Below are 20,931 nucleotides of genomic sequence, written 5' to 3'. Positions count from 1 at the left end.
CCCATTTAGAGCACTAGTAATCCGGATTTGGTAATCTTGAAAACTGTGTATCTGGATCAGGGTGACCCAGTCCAATGTTGCTTTGAAAAACCGGCATAAAAGTAAGACGGATTACCTGATCCTGAATAGGAAACAATGGAATTTCCAAATCCAGATCATTTTGATCCAGATTAAATGTTTTGAACAACTGGCCCCTGATGCTTGCTTTTTTCAGATTTCAGAGAACCCAAAGGAAAAGAGGCAGTAGTCTGACTTCAGACATCAGACTTCTGAAGCCAATTTTATTTTTAAAGGTTGAAATGCTTTTGTCCTATTTCTCCCCTTTTTTTTTAAAAAAGAATAATCTTTTAATATATTTTTGTCATTGATTGATTGAATAAAATAAATTGACTCAACTGCTGGAAAGGCGTTATTTATATTTTAAAAGGTTTTCGCCAAATTTTTAAATGGTCAGGAATTTGTTTGTCCATTGAAGTGTAGTTGAAATGTTAATGTTGTTTCAACTTCAGATGGCAACATTGTTTGACATTCCTTTTCAGTTGTATTTCCAGTGTTTCAATTTTTTTTAATTTAGAATCAACATCACATTGATCAAACATATTACCAAAGATTATTTTTGTTAATTTCAGTGTTAATTCAACAGCAGTGATTTAGATTCAACATCATAGTGTAACGTTGATTCAACAATATTACCATTGGTTATTTTTGTTAATTTCAATATTGATTCAGCATCAGTGATGCAGAATCAATCATAGTGTAATGTTGATTCAATAGCATTATCATAGTTTTTTTGTTCAACATTAACTGAGGGTGCAAAAGTGATGTTTATAAAATATCACTTTGTAATTTATGTTATTAGTGTACTTGCTACATAAAGTATACTTAAAAATATTCTTGAACTTTACTTAAGGATACTTCATAAAATAAACTTGAAGTATACTTTTTCTTAAGGGAGGATCTCATATGAGGGATTTTAAGTGTTGTAAGGTTTCAGTAAATGTGTAATTTTTGTGTAATCTTTTTTCTCATCTTTAATGCTGATAATATTTTTGCCTCATGTGAGGCTGCAAAAGAACACAACTTTAACTCATAAAAGTTCATGATTCGTTTTAGTATTTAATTTAAGGAACATTTCATGCCCTGTATAGTATTTTAAAAATCTGCACATTTAAAACAGTAAGCTTCACATCACTGCTGATGAAAACTGATGATGCTTCAAGTTATTCTGCTGTTTTTTCTTTCCGTTGTACTCACTGACCTGTGTGTGTGTGTGTGTGTGTGTGTGTGTTTGTGTGTGTGAGAAGGTGCACCTGTTCATCCGTCATTAGTATTCAAGTATTCAAGTGTGGTCTCCACTGTCTATTTTCCATCCACACTTACTCTAACAGCAGACTACTCGTCCAAGGACTGCAACTATTTGGGGCGGCCCTCTCCACTGCCGGACAATAAAGGCCTCGCGCAGTGGCAGTGATTCTCTGAGGTGATTACATAAAGGAAGCTGCAGCTGCAGGGGCAGAGGAAGAGAAAGACAGCGTCTGTGCGAGCTGAAAGGGGGGTGTTAACACAGGGTGGACTAAAAAAGTGGTGTTCGAGAAGAGTGGGGATGGACTGCAGGGGTTCTAAACACTGGGCTTTCTTCTCCGGGCCACTCCACATCCCTTTATACAGGCAGATCTGGGTCAGAGGGCACATTCCTTCAGCATCACATAATTCGGAAAACACCGCTGTCCTGTGCTCTGTGGCCCGCTGCCATCAGGTCAAGAGAGCTGTGCACCGGTTAAGATGATCAGTGTTTTTAAAGTGTAACAGTCTGGTTCTGAAAGTGAAAATTCCATTTATTCTCCCCATGGTGGAATTGATTTGTTACAATTATCGTTAAAGATAGGCATACTGAGCTTTGAGGTTGTTAATCAATGACTTTTGTTGAAGCCATCAGTCCACATTAATCAAACTTATTTTTTTATGTATGTACAAGGTAAGTGATGAGGGAAGAAGGAGGCGGGAACCAGCGGACGTTAAAACGTAACTTTAAAATCATAAAATAAGCAAACACAAAACGAAAGCCCCTAACGGATGACTGCCGCATAAAAACTTAATAAAACACAACAACAAAAAACTCGTTAGCTCCGCCCACTCTCATTTAAATATTTGTATGTATAAATGCATATTTTGCAATAATTCTAAAATGTATTGCTTCTATAGATATAGTCAACAAATTTAAATGAATAGTGTGGCAAGGGGGGCGTGGTCTAGCGGGGCCTGTGACAGGAGAGAGGATTGGGAGACAGGTGCGGCGTAAGTGGGTCAAGTGCAAATAACGTACACCTGTGTCGTGTTTCAGTGATTGGTGTGGAGAGACCGGCGGAGATCTGTGTGTGTGGTCGCGTGACAAGCTGCAGACGGTGGGAGAGAGACCGGCAGAGAGCTCGGGAACACATTGAGTGATTGCCAAACACTAGTGGACAAACACTAGCGCTGTGTGCGCGACTTTTGTTTTGTTTATTTTACGTTGTTCCAATAAAGACCCACAGTCTCCGCAAGCCGACCCTGTCCTCTTCCTTCCCAGAACCCTTGAGACTGCTACACTGGTGCCGAAACCCGGGAAGGGAGATGGAAGCCGCCGCCAGCCAACCGACTTCGTCGACATCACCATCCCCACTTGCGGAGGTTATAACGTCCCTCGCGGCCCTCCACCACGAACATCATCAGGCCCTCGTGGGTATGAGGAGCGACCTGGAACGTCGGTTCGAGCTCCTCGTCCAGGGCCAGCAAGAGGACCGCGAGAGGTTCCGGAGCTGGATGGATCGGGAGGTTCAGACCGCATCCACGCCGCCACCGGCCGAGTGCCCCCACCTGGCCATGACTAAGATGGGGTCCCAGGATGATCCAGAGGTCTTCCTGGACCTTTTTGAAAAAGCAGCAGAGGCAGGTGGGTGGCCAAAGGAGCATTGGCCGGTGCGCCTCATCCCGCTGCTGTCTGGAGAGGCGCAGGCGGCTGCCCAACAGCTGCCGGTCCAGAACCTCCTGATTTTCGACGATCTCAAAAGGGCCATCCTCCAGCGGGTCGGCCGGAGCCCAGAGCAACATCGCCAGAGGTTTCGGTCGCTGGATCTTGGCGACAATGGCCGGCCCTTCGTGATGGCCCAACAGTTCCGGGACTCCTGCCGCAAGTGGCTGCTGGCCGAGGGAAGCGACGTTGAGAAGATCATCGATCGTGTGGTACTGGAGCAGTTCATCGCTCGACTCCCGAAGATCCTCTGGCGGAGGATCAGCTGGTGGCGTGCTCCAGGGTCGGCGATACCCTCCCTAATGTGTCTCTCTCCTCTTCTTTTTCAGTTTCGTCCCCCTCTTCCCCCCCACAGCGACCTGTCCCACTCCCTAGGAGTCGTCCGCCGGGTCCGTTCAGAGGGCCACCCCGGGGCAGAATTGGGGTGGCGGTGGACCCCGCCCCGCGGGCCGCCCCGGGGCGTCACCTCCGCCGGAGCGGAATCGTCTCCTCCGGGTTCCATGCTCTCTCCACGCCAATCCTTTGGCCCACTTCCCGCCACCAGGGCGGCGGGGAGGCCTGGGCCGGCCTGCTGGCGTGGTGGGGACCCGGATCATTTCATTGATAGATGTCCCATGATGGATATAGGGACAATGATCCGGGTCCCAGATGTCCAGCAGGCTGCCCACGATCAGGATGGCCGGTACCAAATACCTGTGAGTATTAAGGGGGGTACCTATCAGGATCTGGTGGATTCAGGCTGTAACCAAACCTCGATCCACCAAAGCCTGATTCAACCCGAGGCATTGGATATGGGCCGCATGGTTCGGGTAAGGTGTGTGCACGGGGATGTGGTGAATTATCCCTTAATGTCAGCTGTGATTCAATTCAGGGGACAAAAGCATAGGGTGGAGGTCGCAGTTAACCCGCACCTCAGGCATCCACTGATTTTGGGAACGAATTGGCCAGCTTTTAGCGAGTTAATCAGGGGCTTATGTGTGGATGCCTCTTGTGGAACGGAAACGCAGGGTAGTGAGCCGTCGGTGCGGTTGGGAGAGACGGAACCGGGACCCTCGGGACTAGTTTCAGGGGAACCGAGCGTAATCGAGAGACAGTTTCTCTCGGATCGTGATGATTTTCCCCTGGAGCAGTCTCAAGATGAGTCTCTTAAACACGCATTTGAACAGGTCCGTACCATCGACGGTCAGCCTCTCCAAACCGACCGTCCACTCACCTATCCTTATTTTGCGATTATGAAAGATAGGTTGTATCGAGTGATACAAGACACTCAGTCAAAGCAGATTACAACCCAATTATTGGTACCAAAAAGCCGTCGGGAAATGCTTTTCCAGGCGGCTCATTCTAATCCCATGGCAGGACATTTGGGACAGATATCGACACTGAATCGTCTCATGGCCCGTTTCTTTTGGCCGGGCATTCACGAGAACGTACGCAGGTGGTGCGCGTCTTGTCGTGAATGTCAGCTGGTGAATCCGCCGGCCTCCCCAAAAGCGCCATTGCGCCCACTTCCCTTAATGCAGGTCCCCTTCGGAAGAATTGCGATGGACCTCATCGGGCCATTAGAACGTTCCGCACGAGGACATCGGTTTGCATTAGTGATAGTGGACTATGCAACCCGATATCCCGAGGCAGTGGCTCTCCGCACCATCTCAGCTAAGAGTGTTGCGGATGCACTGTTTCGTTTAATCTCCCGAGTGGGGATACCGAAAGAGATCCTCACTTACCAGGGCACGGCGTTCATGTCACGTACTTTACGCGAACTTTACGAGTTGTTGGGCGTTAAGTTGATTCGTACCAGCGTCTATCACCCACAAACAGACGGACTGGTCGAACGATTTAATCGCACGTTAAAGACCATGATTCGTAAATTCGTTCACGAAGACGCCAAAAATTGGGATAGGTGGTTGGAACCCCTGTTGTTTGCTGTGCGCACGGTCCCGCAAGCCTCCACAGGGTTTTCCCCCTTCGAGCTCCTTTACGGACGACAGCCTCGCGGGGTGCTGGACGTCCTAAAGGAGACTTGGGAGGAAGGACATTCGGAGAGTCGTAACGAAATCCAGTATGTCCTGGACCTGAGAATAAAACTCCACACTTTGGGGCGGCTCTCAATGGAGAATTTGTTACAGGCTCAGGGCAGACAGACCCAGTTGTACAACAGGGGAACCCGACTTAGAGAATTTTCACCGGGAGATAAAGTCCTTGTATTACTTCCTATGTCAAGTTCTAAATTACTTGCAAAGTGGCAAGGACCCTTTGAGGTCACACAGCGAGTGGGCGATCTCAATTATGAGGTACTTCGAACGGATAGGTGCGGGGCACGTCAAATTTATCACCTCAACCTCCTTAAAAAATGGAATGAGGCGGAGTCAGTGATGCTGGCGACGGTGATTAGTGCGGAAGAGGATCTCGGACCAGAGGCGAATGTTAAACAGCAATCCCTCGCCCTGGCCCCGGGGGGAGATCATCTTTCACCGTCCCAGCTTGCTGACGTAGTTAGGTTGCAGACAGACTTTGCCGACGTGTTCTCGCCCCTACCCGGTCGAACTAATCTTATTCAGCACCACGTTGAGACCGAGCCGGGCGTGGTCGTTCGCAGCCGGCCGTATAGGTTACCTGAACACAAAAAGAAAGTGGTTCAGTCTGAATTAGAGGCGATGCTTGAAATGGGGGTAATAGAAGAATCCCACAGTAACTGGGCGAGCCCGATAGTTTTAGTGCCTGAAACCGACGGCTCTGTTCGATTCTGTGTGGATTACCGCAAGGTTAACGCTGTGTCGAAGTTCGACGCCTATCCAATGCCGCGGATTGACGAACTGCTTGATCGGCTGGGCACTGCTCGCTTTTATTCGACACTGGACTTAACGAAAGGATACTGGCAGATCCCCTTAACACCTTTATCTAAAGAAAAAACAGCCTTTACCACGCCGTTCGGGTTACACCCATTTGTTACACTTCCGTTCGGGTTGTTCGGGGCTCCAGCCGCCTTTCAGCGTCTCAGCGTATGCCGCTGCCTACTTGGACGACATCGTCATATACAGTAATGACTGGCAGCGGCATATGGAGCATGTGTGAGCTGTCCTGAGAGCGCTGAGACTGGCTGGACTCACGGCCAACCCGAAGAAATGTGCAGTTGGGCGAGTAGAGGTCAGGTATCTGGGCTTCCACTTGGGTCACGGGCAGGTGCGGTTGCAAATTGACAAGACCGCAGCGGTTGCAACTTGCCCGAGGCCCAAGACCAAAAAGGAGGTGAGACAGTTCCTGGGGCTGGCGGGATATTATAGAAGGTTTGTGCCTAAGCATTCGGACCTCGCCAGCCCGCTGACTGATCTCACTAAAAAGGAAGCACCAGACCCGGTCCAGTGGACGGAGCAGTGTCAGCAGGCCTTCACCCAGGTAAAAGCTGCTCTGTGTGGCGGCCCACTATTACATTCTCCCAATTTCTCTCTCCCTTTCTTGTTGCAGACAGACGCATCGGACAGGGGGCTGGGAGCAGTCCTGTCCCAGGAGATAGAGGGTGAGGAGCGGCCGGTGCTGTACATTAGTCGTAAGCTCTCAAAGAGAGAGACTAAGTACAGCACCATTGAGAAAGAATGTCTTGCCATCAGATGGGCCGTCCTCACCCTCCGCTATTATCTCCTGGGGCGGGAATTCACTCTCTGTTCGGACCACGCGCCCCTCCAATGGCTCCACCGCATGAAGGATACCAACGCGCGGATCACCCGCTGGTATCTGGCCTTACAGCCTTTTAAGTTCCAGGTGGTCCACAGGCCGGGTGCACAGATGGCTGTGGCTGACTTCCTCTCCAGGAGGAGGGGGGGGGGGGAGGCTGCAGGCCGGATGGCTCCCCGGCCTGAGTCGGGCGGTGGGGGTATGTGGCAAGGGGGGCGTGGTCTAGCGGGGCCTGTGACAGGAGAGAGGATTGGGAGACAGGTGCGGCGTAAGTGGGTCAAGTGCAAATAACGTACACCTGTGTCTTGTTTCAGTGATTGGTGTGGAGAGACCGGCGGAGATCTGTGTGTGTGGTCGCGTGACAAGCTGCAGACGGTGGGAGAGAGACCGGCAGAGAGCTCGGGGAACACATTGAGTGATTGCCAAACACTAGTGGACTGAGTTTTGAGTATACAGCGCTGTGTGCGCGACTTTTGTTTTGTTTATTTTACGTTGTTCCAATAAAACCCCACAGTCTCCACAAGCCGACCCTGTCCTCTTCCTTCCCAGAACCATGGAGACTGCTACAAATAGTTTTATATTTCACAATAGTTTTTAATTTGATTGTCGTTTGCAATGCTTTTTTTAAGGGATAGTAGTACTTTCCCTCATAAACTCTTTCTTGCAGCATTTTCTGAAAAAGTTGTCAGCCAGTGCCAGCATTTTTTCATCATGTTCACAAAATGTAATGGCCCCCAGAATATTTTGTTTTATGAATAAGTAAACATTCAATTTATAAAAAGAAAGAACAGAGAGTCTGCTTTTAAACATACAGAACAACACTTGAATGAGAAGAAGAATTTCTCGTTTTCATGTCAAAAAGACTTTGTCCAGATTGGATTCAGAAAAATTATCAAAACATACAGATCGAGTAGATTGAGTCCATCAAGACCCCCAAAGCTTGCACAGTCGTATACCTCTTAGCATTGTTGGGGGAAACACATTACAACTAATGAGAGTTGCATAATCACATTACTTTTTTCAAGTAACTAGTAAAGTAACACATTACTTTTAAATTCACAACAAAATATCATCATCAAACAGAGGTGGGAGTAAGTCACACATGTGCAAGTCACAAGCAAGTCTCAAGTCTTAACCTTCGAGTCTCAAGCAAGTCCAAGTAAATTTTTTATAAAGGCAAGTCAAGTCAAGTCAAGTCACTGCCTTATGTCAAGCAAGTCAAGTCAAGTCGTAGCTTGGGTCACAAGTCACTGGCAAGTCATACAAACGTTTGACGATTTCACTGAATTTATATATTAAAATACGTTAAAACTACAGAAGTTGTGGACTATGGTTTTATTTGCATTTTTTTTTTAATATATGCATTTCCACATATAGCTGAGTGGTTACTACAATAAAAATCTAAATGTAACTGAAATTAGGCCAACATTAAAGCATGAAAAAATAAATATGCCTCAAACATTGCAGAAGACCTTTAAAAGGTATTAAACAATTCACAATTCAAGTATAATTCCTATGCGACCAAAGGCATTCTGGCATCCCCTTAATACAAGTTATATATTTTTAATTATGAAGTTAAACCGCCAATAGGTGGCGCCAAATTACCGTATTAATGTACGAGTCATAGAAGCATTCATTTAACTTATGTTCAAAACGGCAGATTCGTTCTGGAACTAAGCAACTAGGTCACTGAATCACAAATACGCATAACTCTTTCTGTGGCTTGTTTGGAACTATTGTCATTGGAGAAATCGAGCAAAAACAGAACATATTTGGAATATTAGGCTATGTCTAAATGTCACATCACAATATTCACTCTTTGTTTACTGAACTGTTTTATAAAATCATTATCACATTTGCAATTGCGTCAATATTCTGGAAATATTTTTAAAATATCATATGTTATAATTATGAAAATAACTCATACTAGGGCATTTTTTCCCACCACATTTTGAATTTTGGGTGCAATATTAATTCTGCTGGCATTTTGATAACATCTAATAGATGTAACCCCTGATAACATCTAACCCTGCTTTAAGAGAAAAATAAAACACGACAAAACATTAACAGTTTTCTATGTTGTTTTTTTGTCATTGGAAAGAACGACATATTTGGCTTTAAAGCATGATTTAAAAAGAAATGTGGCAAATGTTATACAAAACATATGACATCTTTAATTATCATTTGAATATTGACAACATTAAGCTACATTTGAAAACATAATTGTGTATAAAGAGGCATGCTGTTTTGACCAATATTCTCGATTTAAAGATAGTCAAATTAACCATAACAAACAGGTTAAACAAGCCATAGCTTACTTTTAAACGTGGTGAATGAAGTTCGACTGTTCGAGGTTGTGATGGTCGTCCGATATCCCTTGCCAGTTATTATTCGTACAGCAAATCTTCATGTATGAATATAGTCAATTTCTAGTGTTTATATCCAAAAAGAAACGATGCTGGGAGATATTTTTGTATTTAGCGCGCTCACAGCGATGTATGTTTTTTCTGGGCTTGTGCAGTGTCACACAATCTCGCAGAATCTGATGACTGGCGTCAATGGTTCCGTTGCTTTCATTTTGTTCATCAATTGATGTTGCGATGATAAATGTATATCAAGTCATTCTCGAGTCATACAGTTCAAGTCAAGTCAAGTCTCAAGTCATTGGATCTCAAGTCAAAGTCAAGTCGAGTCATTTTCTTAATTTAGTCAAGCAAGTCTCAAGTCCTTAAATTTGCGACTCGAGTCTGACTCGAGTCAAGTCATGTGACTCGAGTCCCCCATCTCTGTCATCAAATAACAAAATATAAAGTTACTTTTTTCAAGTTAGTAAAACGCAATTTACTTTATTTTACCATTTATTGACGCCTCTCTTGGCATCCTCATATTTAAAAAAATCAGGAGTAAAGTGCTGAGGTGTTGTGTGCGCTGTGTAAACATGATGGTTATTGTAGTTCTAGACTAAATATGAACATACATTTACATGGAAAGAAACTATATGGGGATATATGCGCATATATGAAACCTATATGCAGTTTATATGCACATATATGCTACATATATACAGCATATATGCACATATATGCTAATATATATGCTGCATATGTGCGTATATATGGCACATATAGGCAAAACTGAGGTGCATATATGTGCATATACAGGCCATATAGGTCTCCTGTATTGCTTCTTTATATCCACATATAAGCCCTATATGTGCATACATGTCTCCTAGCTCATAGCAGGATCTGGTCATTTTTTAGCTCATACCTCACTTTGGCAACTGTCATACATGATGCCTAGCTCATATTTTCTATTATCAAGGCAATAAGAACTAACTAAAAAAAGAAATTATGCAAGAACTGTATGTGCAAACATGTGAAATTGGTATCACATGTAATTGGCATGTTATGGCATTTAATTATGGGAATTAAGTGAGAGGAGATGGAAAGCTATGGGAAAGCCATTTACAAGGTCAATTCTTTCTTGTATGAAGATAGTGGAAAAGAAGGAAATAAAAAAATGGTTTGTCGTTTTTTTATTTTGTCAATCAAGCCCTTTTTCCAATTTCAGGTCACTTCCAGATTCACATTACAGCTCATAGGCCTACACATCCACACATTCACCGTGACATCCACCAAATGCAATGCAAAATGCAATGTTTTATGTATTGTCTTAATGCAGTTTCTAGATGAATATGGCTGAAAGGTCATTACAGTCTAAATGTAGCAACAACAAAAAAAAGAACATAGAACATACATTCAAGTAATCATCATCATCATCCCATCTATCTGAGCATTTCACTGTGGTTAATGAATTTGAAGACAAGCATGTATTTTAGTCTGTAAAGTTTTTAAAAAATTGAAAAGCCCAAAGATCTGTATCTCTGCTAAATGAATTTAATATTTTTGCGATGCCATTTATCTTTTCTTTTCATTTCTTTTCTTTTCTTTTCTTTTTGTCCAAATTATTGTTGTTTCAAGTTATACTTATCAAATGTGAAAATGTGCAAAAGAAATGTGTCAAGAACTTGATATCAAACTCTGTAATTTAAAAAAAAAAAACTCCACTCTGCTGCTACCATGGCTGCTACAGCGCCGCGTAGTTGATGAGTCATGACGTCACCCGCCTGACGTTTGACGATTCGCGCCGAAAGATATCGGCTGGGAGTGAAAATGGCGATGGAGCGTTGGAGATCTGCTATGTCCGACTTATCATCAATCGTAAGTATTCCTAATTTTAATATTTATTAGCAGGGTTTTTTTCTGGAGATGGATATTGCGGTGGCAGATTAGTATAAACTTAGAAATTGTATGGGCTGAAAGTTTAACACGGGTTTGGCAAAATAAATGCTATGTTGTTAGCTGGTAGTGTGGGTGCTCATATAGCCGTTGATAAGATTCAAATTAGAATTATATTTATTTGTCTCTTTCTGGAGGAATTCGTAGAGGGTTCACAAAAGTCATGGCCTAGAGACTACAGTTCATGAGTACACACACTTCTCTGCCTTCAACCGCTCAAGAAGGCAATCGGCTCTAGAAAAAAACCTGGGGAATTTGAATTTGGGAGAAATATATATATGTTTTAATTGCGTTCACAAACAGGTTTCCTCTGCAGAGCCTTATGAATGCGCTTTTGGAGCGAGGCATAGCAGCTACCTGTCAAGTATCCCGTTTTGGCCGGGAAAGTCCCGGCGTATTTAACCCTTCTTTCCCGCCGTCCTCCCGTATTAGTATTTTCCCGTAAGTCTCCCGTAAGTCTCCCGTATTTTAACCTGCGCTATTAAAAAATAATAATGGCCCGGGCGGATAAAAAAAAACCATCCCCAATCTGAGCTCTGTCACTAGCCACGCGATAACTGCAGTAGCTGCTATACTACAGGTACTGTGGGTACTGTAGGTGGCAGTTGTCGCGAGGTTAGTGTGTGAGGTCAGATGATGAGTGACAACGCGGGGGGAAAAAAGAAAAAATCGGAGACGGATGGTGGACGCTACGACAGAGACGGAAGGCACTCCTGCCACAAAACCAAAACGCTCATGTAAATACCGCGATCAATGGGACAGCGAATTTATTTTCTGAAGAGGAGCAGGGTAGGGGACAGTCACGCGTTTTGTAACTGCGACTTTAGCATCTTAAAACCTGTTAACCGTTGCCAGTGCGCCGACACACTGAAGCGTTTTTTTGTTTGTTTAAATAGTTCAAAGTTACTATCAGATTTAATGTTATTACCTTGACAAACTATACATCATTAAGATATAACACTCAAGTTTCAGTATTTGACCACTATTGTATTCTCAGAAACTTTGAAGATGTTTCATACAAAATACATTTCTAATAACTTTACAAAACTTTGTAGCTATTAATAACTATTTTTTCATTATGACAATAATTAATTCTACATTTACAATAAACTGCCAGGTGTCAGCTTTCAAATGAGATCATACTTGTGATTTTAGTGCAAAGTGTTTATGAACTGTAGGCTATCTGTTTCAGTTTGGGTATGCCATTTCTGAGGATTTTTCAAAAGTGGGGTTGCAGCCTAACAGGTTAAAGAATGCAAAGTCTGCAACAAATTTGAACAACAACTCACTAAAAGAGTAAATAAAAGTTATGTGACATGTAAAGAAAAGCTGTAAAAGAAAAGCAATATGAAATTAAAAGAATGTGTGGAATGAAAATAAAATGTAAATGAGACAAGCAATGTTAAATGAACAGAAAATATGCAAATAAGCCTTTAAAATAAATGCTCTTCATATATACCCTTTTGTGTTTTCATTTAAGCTATAACACTTGTCTTAAAATGTAAGGGATAACTTGACTGGAGCTTGGTTTGGGGTGGTGGGACTGCTCGCGGTGGGCGTCGGAAAATTTCCCTTATTTTCAAATCCAAAACTTGACAGGTATGGAGCGAGGGTTGTAGCTTGCGTTCACAGCTGCAGGAAATGTCTTTCGAAGAGTAACGTTATAGTTGCTGGGTGCTATTTTGATTTAGTGATTGTAATTGTTTTTTTTTATATATAACCTCTTTCTAGAAATCCCTCAAATGAAAAGTGACCTCGCCATTATTGCTCAAAAGGTAAGTTCCTCTGTTTTTCATTGCTTTTTAAAATAGTTTCTCAAGCAGATCTGTAGAGACTTGTGATGTTGGGCTGATTGATAGTGTTAATTATTTGATGTATTTGCACTTTAATTTATTGAAGAGAATAACTATATTTTTCTTCTATGAACAAGACTGGAAGGAGTCCTGTGGAGGATCTAGATTCCCCCTTCTCGACTTTTGGAGAAGTGCAACCGGTGAGTAACCCCCTTGCATTTGTATTTATTTATTTAGTTTACTTGTTACTCAAACAGAGCTATATGGATTTTTATGATGTTTGGCTGATTACTTTTGCATGTAACTTTAATTTATTGACATGTTTGATGTTTTCCAAGCCCCCCCTGTAAATAAGAATCTATAGTGGCTTGCTTGGATGAATAAAAATTGTTGTGGAGTTTTACTAAGTTTCTTTCTTCTCTAAGACTCCAGAGAGGAGACCGAGCCATTTAAAGAGTCCCATGGTGACTGAGTGCTTTCGAGAGACACCACAGGTGTGTGTAACCCTTTTATACCTCAGATTTTTCTGTACTTATTTTACTTAAGGCTCCAACTGAGCTATAGGGATTTCTATGTTGGGATAGTTAGTGGTAATATGTAATTTACTTGCCCCATATGCATAAAATTGTTGAAGTTTTACAATTGTTGAGTTTAACAATGTTTTTCTTCTCTAACAAGACTGCAGCAACAGCTGAGACATCAGCGAAAACACAGGTGAGTAACATTATTTAGTAAGGATGGGTATAAACTGTGTGTTTGTAGGAGCCAATTAGTGTTATACGAGACAATCATCCTTTCCTCCTGCACCCCTTCGCTCTTCTCCACCCACTGTCTTTTCTCCTCCCTACTCTCCATCCAACCTCCTCCTCTCTATTATTATATTATTATTATTATTCACTATTGGGAAGCTAAAAATAAGAATCAATATGAAACATAAAAACCTTTCTAAAAGTTGCCAATAAATTAATATTGTGATGTGAAATTATTTTTCAGATTGAAGTTATAAAGGGCTCTGGGGTGTTTTGCCAGGCCTTGCCACCTCTGCTACTGCCATGGTGTGGAATCTGCTGCTGGGCACCTTTTGATTTGGAGACTTTGCTAAAAAGCAAATGTTCCTAATCTCTTCTGTCCTTGCAAAAAAAAAAAAAACAAGTCAGTCATATTCTGTGGAATAAATTATGTTTGTGTGTGGGCATACCATTGCTTTTTTACTTGCCATTTTTGTATTTCCTTGCACCTCAAATAAAAGTGATGTGTATATAAAAAATAATCTCTTGTTTTCACCACCTTCATTTTACCCCCCTTTCATAATAATTTTGAAATATTACTTTAAGGTGGAAAGCCAACCAGAGGGGATGGGGAGCAGCTGGTCGCCCTTGACCAAATTAAAAAGGCAGCCATTATTGGTGAGTAAATGCATAATGCGTTGAGAAGGGAAAACAAAACTTTTAAGACTTTATAAGTTCACTACTTTAACCATAGCCTACTTGTATCAATGTTTATTAGGTATCAATGGAGACTGTATTAGATAGGGCACCCATTATTGTTACTGTATCTGCTTGTAACCTATAATACTAATTCATTGCTTGCTCATTTCTTGATCCTACCTTTCCTTTTCTAAAGCCACATTTCTGAATTTTTCCTATCCATGAATTTTCTCTGCCTTGGATGCACATGATTGACCGTGTGACTGTTAACAATGCAGTCCCCATGACGGACGTGCATATGAAAGAACGATGCCGCTAGAAAAAAGGGGGGGTGATGTTTCCAATCAGAATTTCTTTCAGATTTAGCAGAATCCAATCAGAATCTTCCAATTGACGTGTTTACATGACGCATTTTTTATTATGATCAGCCCTTTATCCAAAATATGTGTCCAATCGCAGCTGTACTGTAAGCACTTTGGGTTCCTGATGAAGCACTATATTATTATTATTATACTGTCTTATTATTTTTGTCTTCTCTAGATGCTACATTGAAGAAGTGGCCGGCAGCCAGCCGAGGACAGATAGGCACATCTATCAATTCGAAGCTCACAGAGCTGAGAAGATCAACAAGATAAATTGGGGTTTTTTCTGTTAATTTTTTTGTCTTATTTTTGTTCTTGTAATATTTGATTGTTCTTATGTAAATAAATAATTAAAATTTTTACATCTTGGGCTATTATTTATGGTGCCTAGTAGCTATGGATTTTAATAATAATACTAATATATAGGTAACATATAGCTGCATATATGCACCTATATAGGTACATATATGCACCTATATAGGTACATATATGTACACATATATGTACATATATGTGCATATAATATAGGAAAACGGCCAATTTTATATATGTCACACATATTAAAATCCTATATCAAAACCTATATTAAAACATATATGTTTATATAGGTTTTTTCCATGTGGGTCTCACTTGCACAAAAACAGATTCAGCAGTGGTGGGCCGTCAGGGCCAGCAAGGCCTTCTCTGCTGGCCTAAACACTATCCAAATCACTGACTTGCACTTTAATATTTTTTTTTCCATGAATGAGTATTAAATTATTCCCAATAGTCCATTCTCTTAATCTCACAGCTTTTCTCTTGGTTGCGCTGCTTCCAGTATTGCATATTTATTTTAGCGCTTTTATCCAATTATATTTCAGCCATCATGTGTTGCAAGGGTAAAATAAATCTGCCTTGAGGCCTTCAGAATCGAAAGTGCGGGCGCCTGTAGCTTAAAATGAATGGAAATGAAACCGTTGCTTTAACCAATCAGATAATCAGTCAGATTTAATCAGCCAGTCAGATTTAATCAGCCATTCAGATTTCGATTTGACTGCACCGGGGCATCACATTATAATAACGTCAGCATTTTCACGTCCTTTGATTGGGTGGTCAGAGTGCGTACTATTACTGGTAGTCAGAGGCTGAGTTAGCTAACCGCATCTGTAGCGAGCTGCATAAACTAAAATACATTCCTGTAGATTTAATAGTTTTTCAACCCACAAATTAATGTTTCTTTCCCTCCTCGACCCCCAGCAGGTTCAATACTACCGGAACAAATCCCTTATTCAGCCTTATCCAGCTTAACACAGAGTCACGGAACTCTATTCGATCTGTTCTATTCGATGGCGATAGAAAAGGTTGTTGGGACTGAAACGCACAGATAACCTGTACACCTGAGTAATTGAAGTCTTTTTGAGGAAAGACATTAGATTTTGTGTAAAACATAATCAGTAGTTTTGGTGAGTATAATGCTTTTTTTGCCCCGTTTTTTCCGTGGTGAATAGAATTTTCTTCTTCATTTTTCCTGTAAATTTATGATCTAATGTTTTTTTTCAAACATTCAAACTATTGTAACGTCTGACAAGGGACTATTGCAACCCTTGAAGGACAAGACAAGGGAGGCTCCGTTTCTGAACTAATAATCGGAACGTAAGGACCTCCGTAGCTTACACTAACGCACACGCCGAACTCACTCGCTCGTTTCTCTCTGTCTGCCTTTTCCGAACTCACCGCATTAACCCTAAAACTGCCGATGCAAAATAAAAACAGCAATTTCACAACAATTATAGAGAGTCTGTGCTCTGCCACGCTATTAAAAGTTATTAATTCCCTGAAGGCTTAGGTTTTAAAATGCACGGCCCGCCACTGAGATTCAGTATTCCCCAAAATAAACAAAAACATTGAAATGCAAACTCAGAATATTACTCAAACCTGCTATAACTAAATGTTAAATTACAAAAATATACTTTGTATATAATCTCACTTTATTAATGTCACAAAGTCATCTGTAACACCTGCCACACCATCAGCGCCCGATCACCCGACTCCGCCCGTTCGCTCTTTATCTCCAGAATACTAATTCACCACACCTGCACCCGCTCATCACCTCCATCACATATATGCCCTCACGTTCCTTCATTCATTGTCTGGTCTCGTCCGAGATACATAAGACTCTTCAGAATTTTTGAAAAACCTATTAGCGATCATCATCCTGTTCATCATCTTCCATCCCGTTGTGACCATCAAGTCGAGGTCATCACGGATCATCATAATCTCGAGTACCTTTGTGAAGCCAAACGTCTGAATACTCGCCAAGCCTGATGGGCTCTCTTCTTCACCCGTTTCAATTTCCGTTTGACTTATCGTCCCGGAGATAAGAATCTGAAAGCTTACACACTCTCCCGTCTTCATGCACCAGAACCCATCGTGTCACCTCCTGAACCCATTCTCCCTCCAGCCATAGTTGTCAGTCCCATTGAATGGGCCCTAGACGATCGTATCCGAGAAGGCACCCGTTCCGAGCCAGCTCCACCGGGAGGCCCTGAGGGACGGGTATATGTTCCATCTTCTCTACACCTGTCCCTCATGGACACACTTCACACCTCCCCGGGCTCTAAACATCCAGGCAGCCACCGAACCCTCTCACTCCTTCGTAATCGGTTCTGGTGGCCCACCATCGTGCAGGATGTCTCCCGCTACGTTCGTGGATGCTCAATTTGTGCCACCACCAATACTCCACGACAGCTCCCTGAAGGAAAGCTCAAACCACTGCCCTTTCTCGTCGTCCATGGTCCCATCTAGGTATAGACTTCATGACCGATCTCCCTTCTTTGGAATCTCATACCTGCATCCTAGTTGTGGTAGACCGTTTCTCCAAAGCATTCAAGCTTATCCCATTGAAAGGTCTCCCCACTGCCTTCGAAACAGCCAATAATCTATTTCAACATGTATTCTTCCATTTTGGTCTTCCAGAAGACATAGTATCCGACAGAGGTGCAAGAGATGCAAGATGCAAGAGATCGGGAGATATCTGCGAACTTGCTGCCACCAGAACCAAGAAAGCTGGAGCCGCTTCCTCCCATGGGCCTAGTATGCACAGGTCCCCACCGGTCTAGTACTATTTCAGTGGGTACCAACCTCCTCTATTCCCCTGGTCAAGAGAGCCGTCAGAGGTCCCAGCGGTCAGCACCTGGTTTGAAGCGAGTGAGAGGTTATGGAACTCAACACACGTCCATCTGCAGAGAGTAGTACGACGACACAGAGTCATCTGTAACACCTGTCACACCATCAACGCCTGATCACCCGACACCCCCCATTCGCTCATTATCTCCATAATACTAATTCACCATACCTGCACTCGGTCATCACCTCCGTCACATATATGCCCCCACATCCCTTCATGTCAAGTCAGTCAAGTCATCCTCATTTATATAGCGCTTTTAACAATTTAGATTGTTTCAAAGCAGCTTTACAGAGATAAAAATATAATTTAAGGTAACAGAGATTGGTTTGGTTTTATAGTGGCTCTTGAAAAATGTTTTTTCCAGCTAAAGTTAGTTTTGATTGATTCTCTTCCGTCTAAATGATCATTTGTTATTAAATTAGGGGCCGCTAAGACGACACCGTTCTCTCTAAACAGACTTTAAACGTGAACCTGGGATAGATGCTGATGGCGTTCACATGCGCATTAAGAATTGATCCTATAGTTATGTGCGTTTGAATATATGTGCGCAGGTTTGTAATTCCTTACAAACCATGCCTAAACAAACTACTTGTCTATAAATTTTGATGCAGAATTTTTATTTTATCTTATCACTTTGGGTTCATTCATTGTCTGATCTCGTCCAAGATACGTAAGACTCCTCCGAATTTCTGAAAACCCTGTTAGTGATCATCATCCTGTTCCTTCCTGTCCTAGATTCCGACCACTCCTACTATCATCCATCCTATCATCCATTCTCACTCATCACAACAAGTACCATCGAGAAGTCCATCTCAACATTTCCTGGAAGATATTCGTATTCTACTTTGACTGATATCTGAACATGCAATAGGCTATATCAAAGGAAAGAACCAGAGTCTCTGGTTAAAAACAAAACAAAAATTTTTATGTAGTTTCTTGGATTCTTTTTTTATCAACACTTGAATGTGGGTAAGTTTCATAAAGGCAACATTTTGAAGAAAAAGACGAAAAAATAGCTTCTAAAAAATAATACTACAACGTTCATAATAAATGCTTTCATTACTTGTTTCTGTTTTTTCGTCTGTTTTGATCCAGAGATTCTGTACTCTGTCAGATGCATAATAGCGCACTTTTACTTTTGGTGTGTGTGGCGAGGGGGGCGTGGTCTCGCGAAGTCCGTAGCGAGAGTCAGCGAGCTGTGCGGTGAGTAAGTAGGTCAAGTGCAGATGATGAACACCTGTGTCTGATTGCAGTGATTGGCGGCGGCGGTCTTCTCCTTCCCGGGTTTCGGCACCAGTGTAGTCAGTCTTAGTGTGTGTGGGTGAAGGAAGAAGAAGACAGGGTCGGCGAACTTGGGACTCGCACTTTATTCAGAAATATAAAAGAACAAAAAGGTGCACTCGTGCGCCTTCACCGTAGTGTACCACTACAGCACATTTATAAGAAACACTCTGCCCGCTGTACCAGCTCTCGCTGTATGTCTCCAGCTCTCAAGGTTCAGTCAAACGACCACTCTTCCCGTTTCATAAATAAGTCAGTCCATTCAGTCAAAAACTCTTTCCACTCCGTGTATAAACTCTGCTGGTATCTGCTGCTGTGGGTCGCGTGCGAGTCCCAAGCCCTTCTCTCTCGCCGCTCTCTCATTCCTGGCAGCTTATATGCGGTCTCCACGCCAATCACTGCAATCAGACACAGGTGTTCATCATATGCACTTGACCTACTTACTAACCGCACAGCTCGCTGACTCGTCTCTCGCTACAGACTTAGCGAGACCACGCCCCCCTCGCCACAGTGTGAAAGGGCCTTTACATTAAAGCTCCAGTAGGTAGCTTTTGTAAACAAATATTTGTTAAAACTCTCATTATGTCCTGAAAGTAGAATATGAGACAGATAATCTGTGAAAAAAATCAAGCTCCTCTGGCTCCTCCCTGTGGTCCTATTGCCATTTGCAGAAATACACCGCTCCCGGTCAGAAACAACCAATCAGAGCCAGGAGGAATGTCTTAGCAGTGTCAATCACGCTCGTACCGTCGTTCGTTACTCTCCTGTTCAAACTCGTTCATCCAAATGAACGGATCTTTTTTCGAGTCATTTCGTTCATTCAACGAACGAAATGACTCGAAAAAAGATTTGTTCATTTTGAACGAGTCTTTTTTGGAGTCATTTCGTTTCATTCAATGAACGAATGACTCGAAAAAAGATTTGTTCATTTGGATGAACGAGTTCGAACAGGATCACGAACGTGCATCACAGAAAAGAGCAAGGCGAGCATTTGTGCTTATAAAACTTAAAGTTTTTTATTTATTTTTGAAATGACCGATCGTTTCACTAGATAAGACCCTTATTCATAGTCTGGTATCGTTTAAAACCCTTTGAAGCTGCGCTGAAACTGTCATTTGGTCCTCGAAACGTTTGTGTCCTATTGAAGTCCATTATATGGAGAAAAAGCCTGGAATGTTTTAATCAAAAAACTTAATTTCTTTTCGACTGAAGAAAGAAATACATGGACATCTTGGATGACATTGGGGTGAGTAAATTATCAGCAACAGTTTTTTTTAAAGTGAACTAATCCTTTAACGTTATCTTAGTAGCTATAACTTATAGAAAGAGTGCAACCTTATAAAGTTACATGTATTGCAAAATACATAATGATTTGGGGACCAAGTTTGTAGTCAAAGTATGGGCAGGCCATAGTCAATGTAAAGCATATTGTTGATGTTTCGTCCCTATTAGTGAATGTTCCATAACTGTTTATAATCCGCTGTCATCGGTGGTCCTGCTTACTAGCCTGCGCGTTCACGGCAGGCTCCGCTGTGGGGGAGGAGCTGTGGAGGGAGGGCTGTAGCGTAGCAGAGAGCAAGGGGGTTGGACCTGTAAGTTGTGCTTGTTCAAATTTTCAGGCTAAGTCAACATTTTCTCAAAACTCCCTACTGCAGCTTTAACTTGTTTTGTTAATAAAAAAACAAACAAACAATCAAGCCCAGCCCAGTTGAGAAAAAGTAATGCAAAAGTAGTAATGCAGTTAGATACTTTTTTAGGGGATAAAGCAATATTGTAATGCATTACTTTTAAAAGTAACTTTCCCCAACACTGCCTATTTGTGGGTTTGACATCTCATTTGTCAACGTTAGGCAGTTTGGATTTACATGCTGTTGAATGTTTGATGATCACATTAGCTTTACTGTACGTAATCCACAGTCTACTATCCA

At 42.3% G+C, this 20,931-nt stretch overlaps 2 protein-coding genes and 1 long non-coding RNA gene across 4 annotated transcripts in view; all 3 read left to right on the top strand.

The window, feature by feature from the left end:
* LOC143715695 (uncharacterized) overlaps window positions 1-20,931 on the top strand; it is a 127,658-nt gene that overhangs the window by 94,204 nt on the left and 12,523 nt on the right. The gene's annotated exons all lie outside the window — the stretch shown is intronic.
* LOC143715650 (uncharacterized) lies at window positions 261-7,988 on the top strand. The gene is made up of 2 exons (XM_077207427.1): window positions 261-3,702; window positions 6,991-7,988. Exons 1-2 carry the CDS (start codon window positions 2,611-2,613, stop codon window positions 6,991-6,993), a joined length of 1,095 nt encoding a protein of 364 aa, XP_077063542.1. The 5' UTR covers window positions 261-2,610; the 3' UTR covers window positions 6,994-7,988.
* Window positions 11,562-13,916, top strand: LOC143713391 (uncharacterized). Of its 2 annotated transcripts, XM_077204845.1 has the most exons (5): window positions 11,562-12,749; window positions 12,905-12,967; window positions 13,193-13,261; window positions 13,446-13,481; window positions 13,761-13,916. In XM_077204845.1, exons 1-5 carry the CDS (start codon window positions 12,717-12,719, stop codon window positions 13,884-13,886), a joined length of 327 nt encoding a protein of 108 aa, XP_077060960.1. In that variant the 5' UTR covers window positions 11,562-12,716; the 3' UTR covers window positions 13,887-13,916. The 2 variants fall into 2 exon arrangements, 1 of the variants encoding a protein (XP_077060960.1); XR_013195100.1 differs by lacking the exons at window positions 11,562-12,749; window positions 13,193-13,261 and having other exon boundaries at window positions 12,853-12,967; window positions 13,761-13,870.

The sequence above is a fragment of the Siphateles boraxobius genome, unplaced genomic scaffold, assembly GCF_051911475.1.
Source record: "Siphateles boraxobius isolate OS27281-9 unplaced genomic scaffold, OSU_SipBor_1 12, whole genome shotgun sequence".
Taxonomy (NCBI): domain Eukaryota; kingdom Metazoa; phylum Chordata; class Actinopteri; order Cypriniformes; family Leuciscidae; genus Siphateles; species Siphateles boraxobius.
This window is presented reverse-complemented; position numbering and strand designations above follow the sequence as displayed.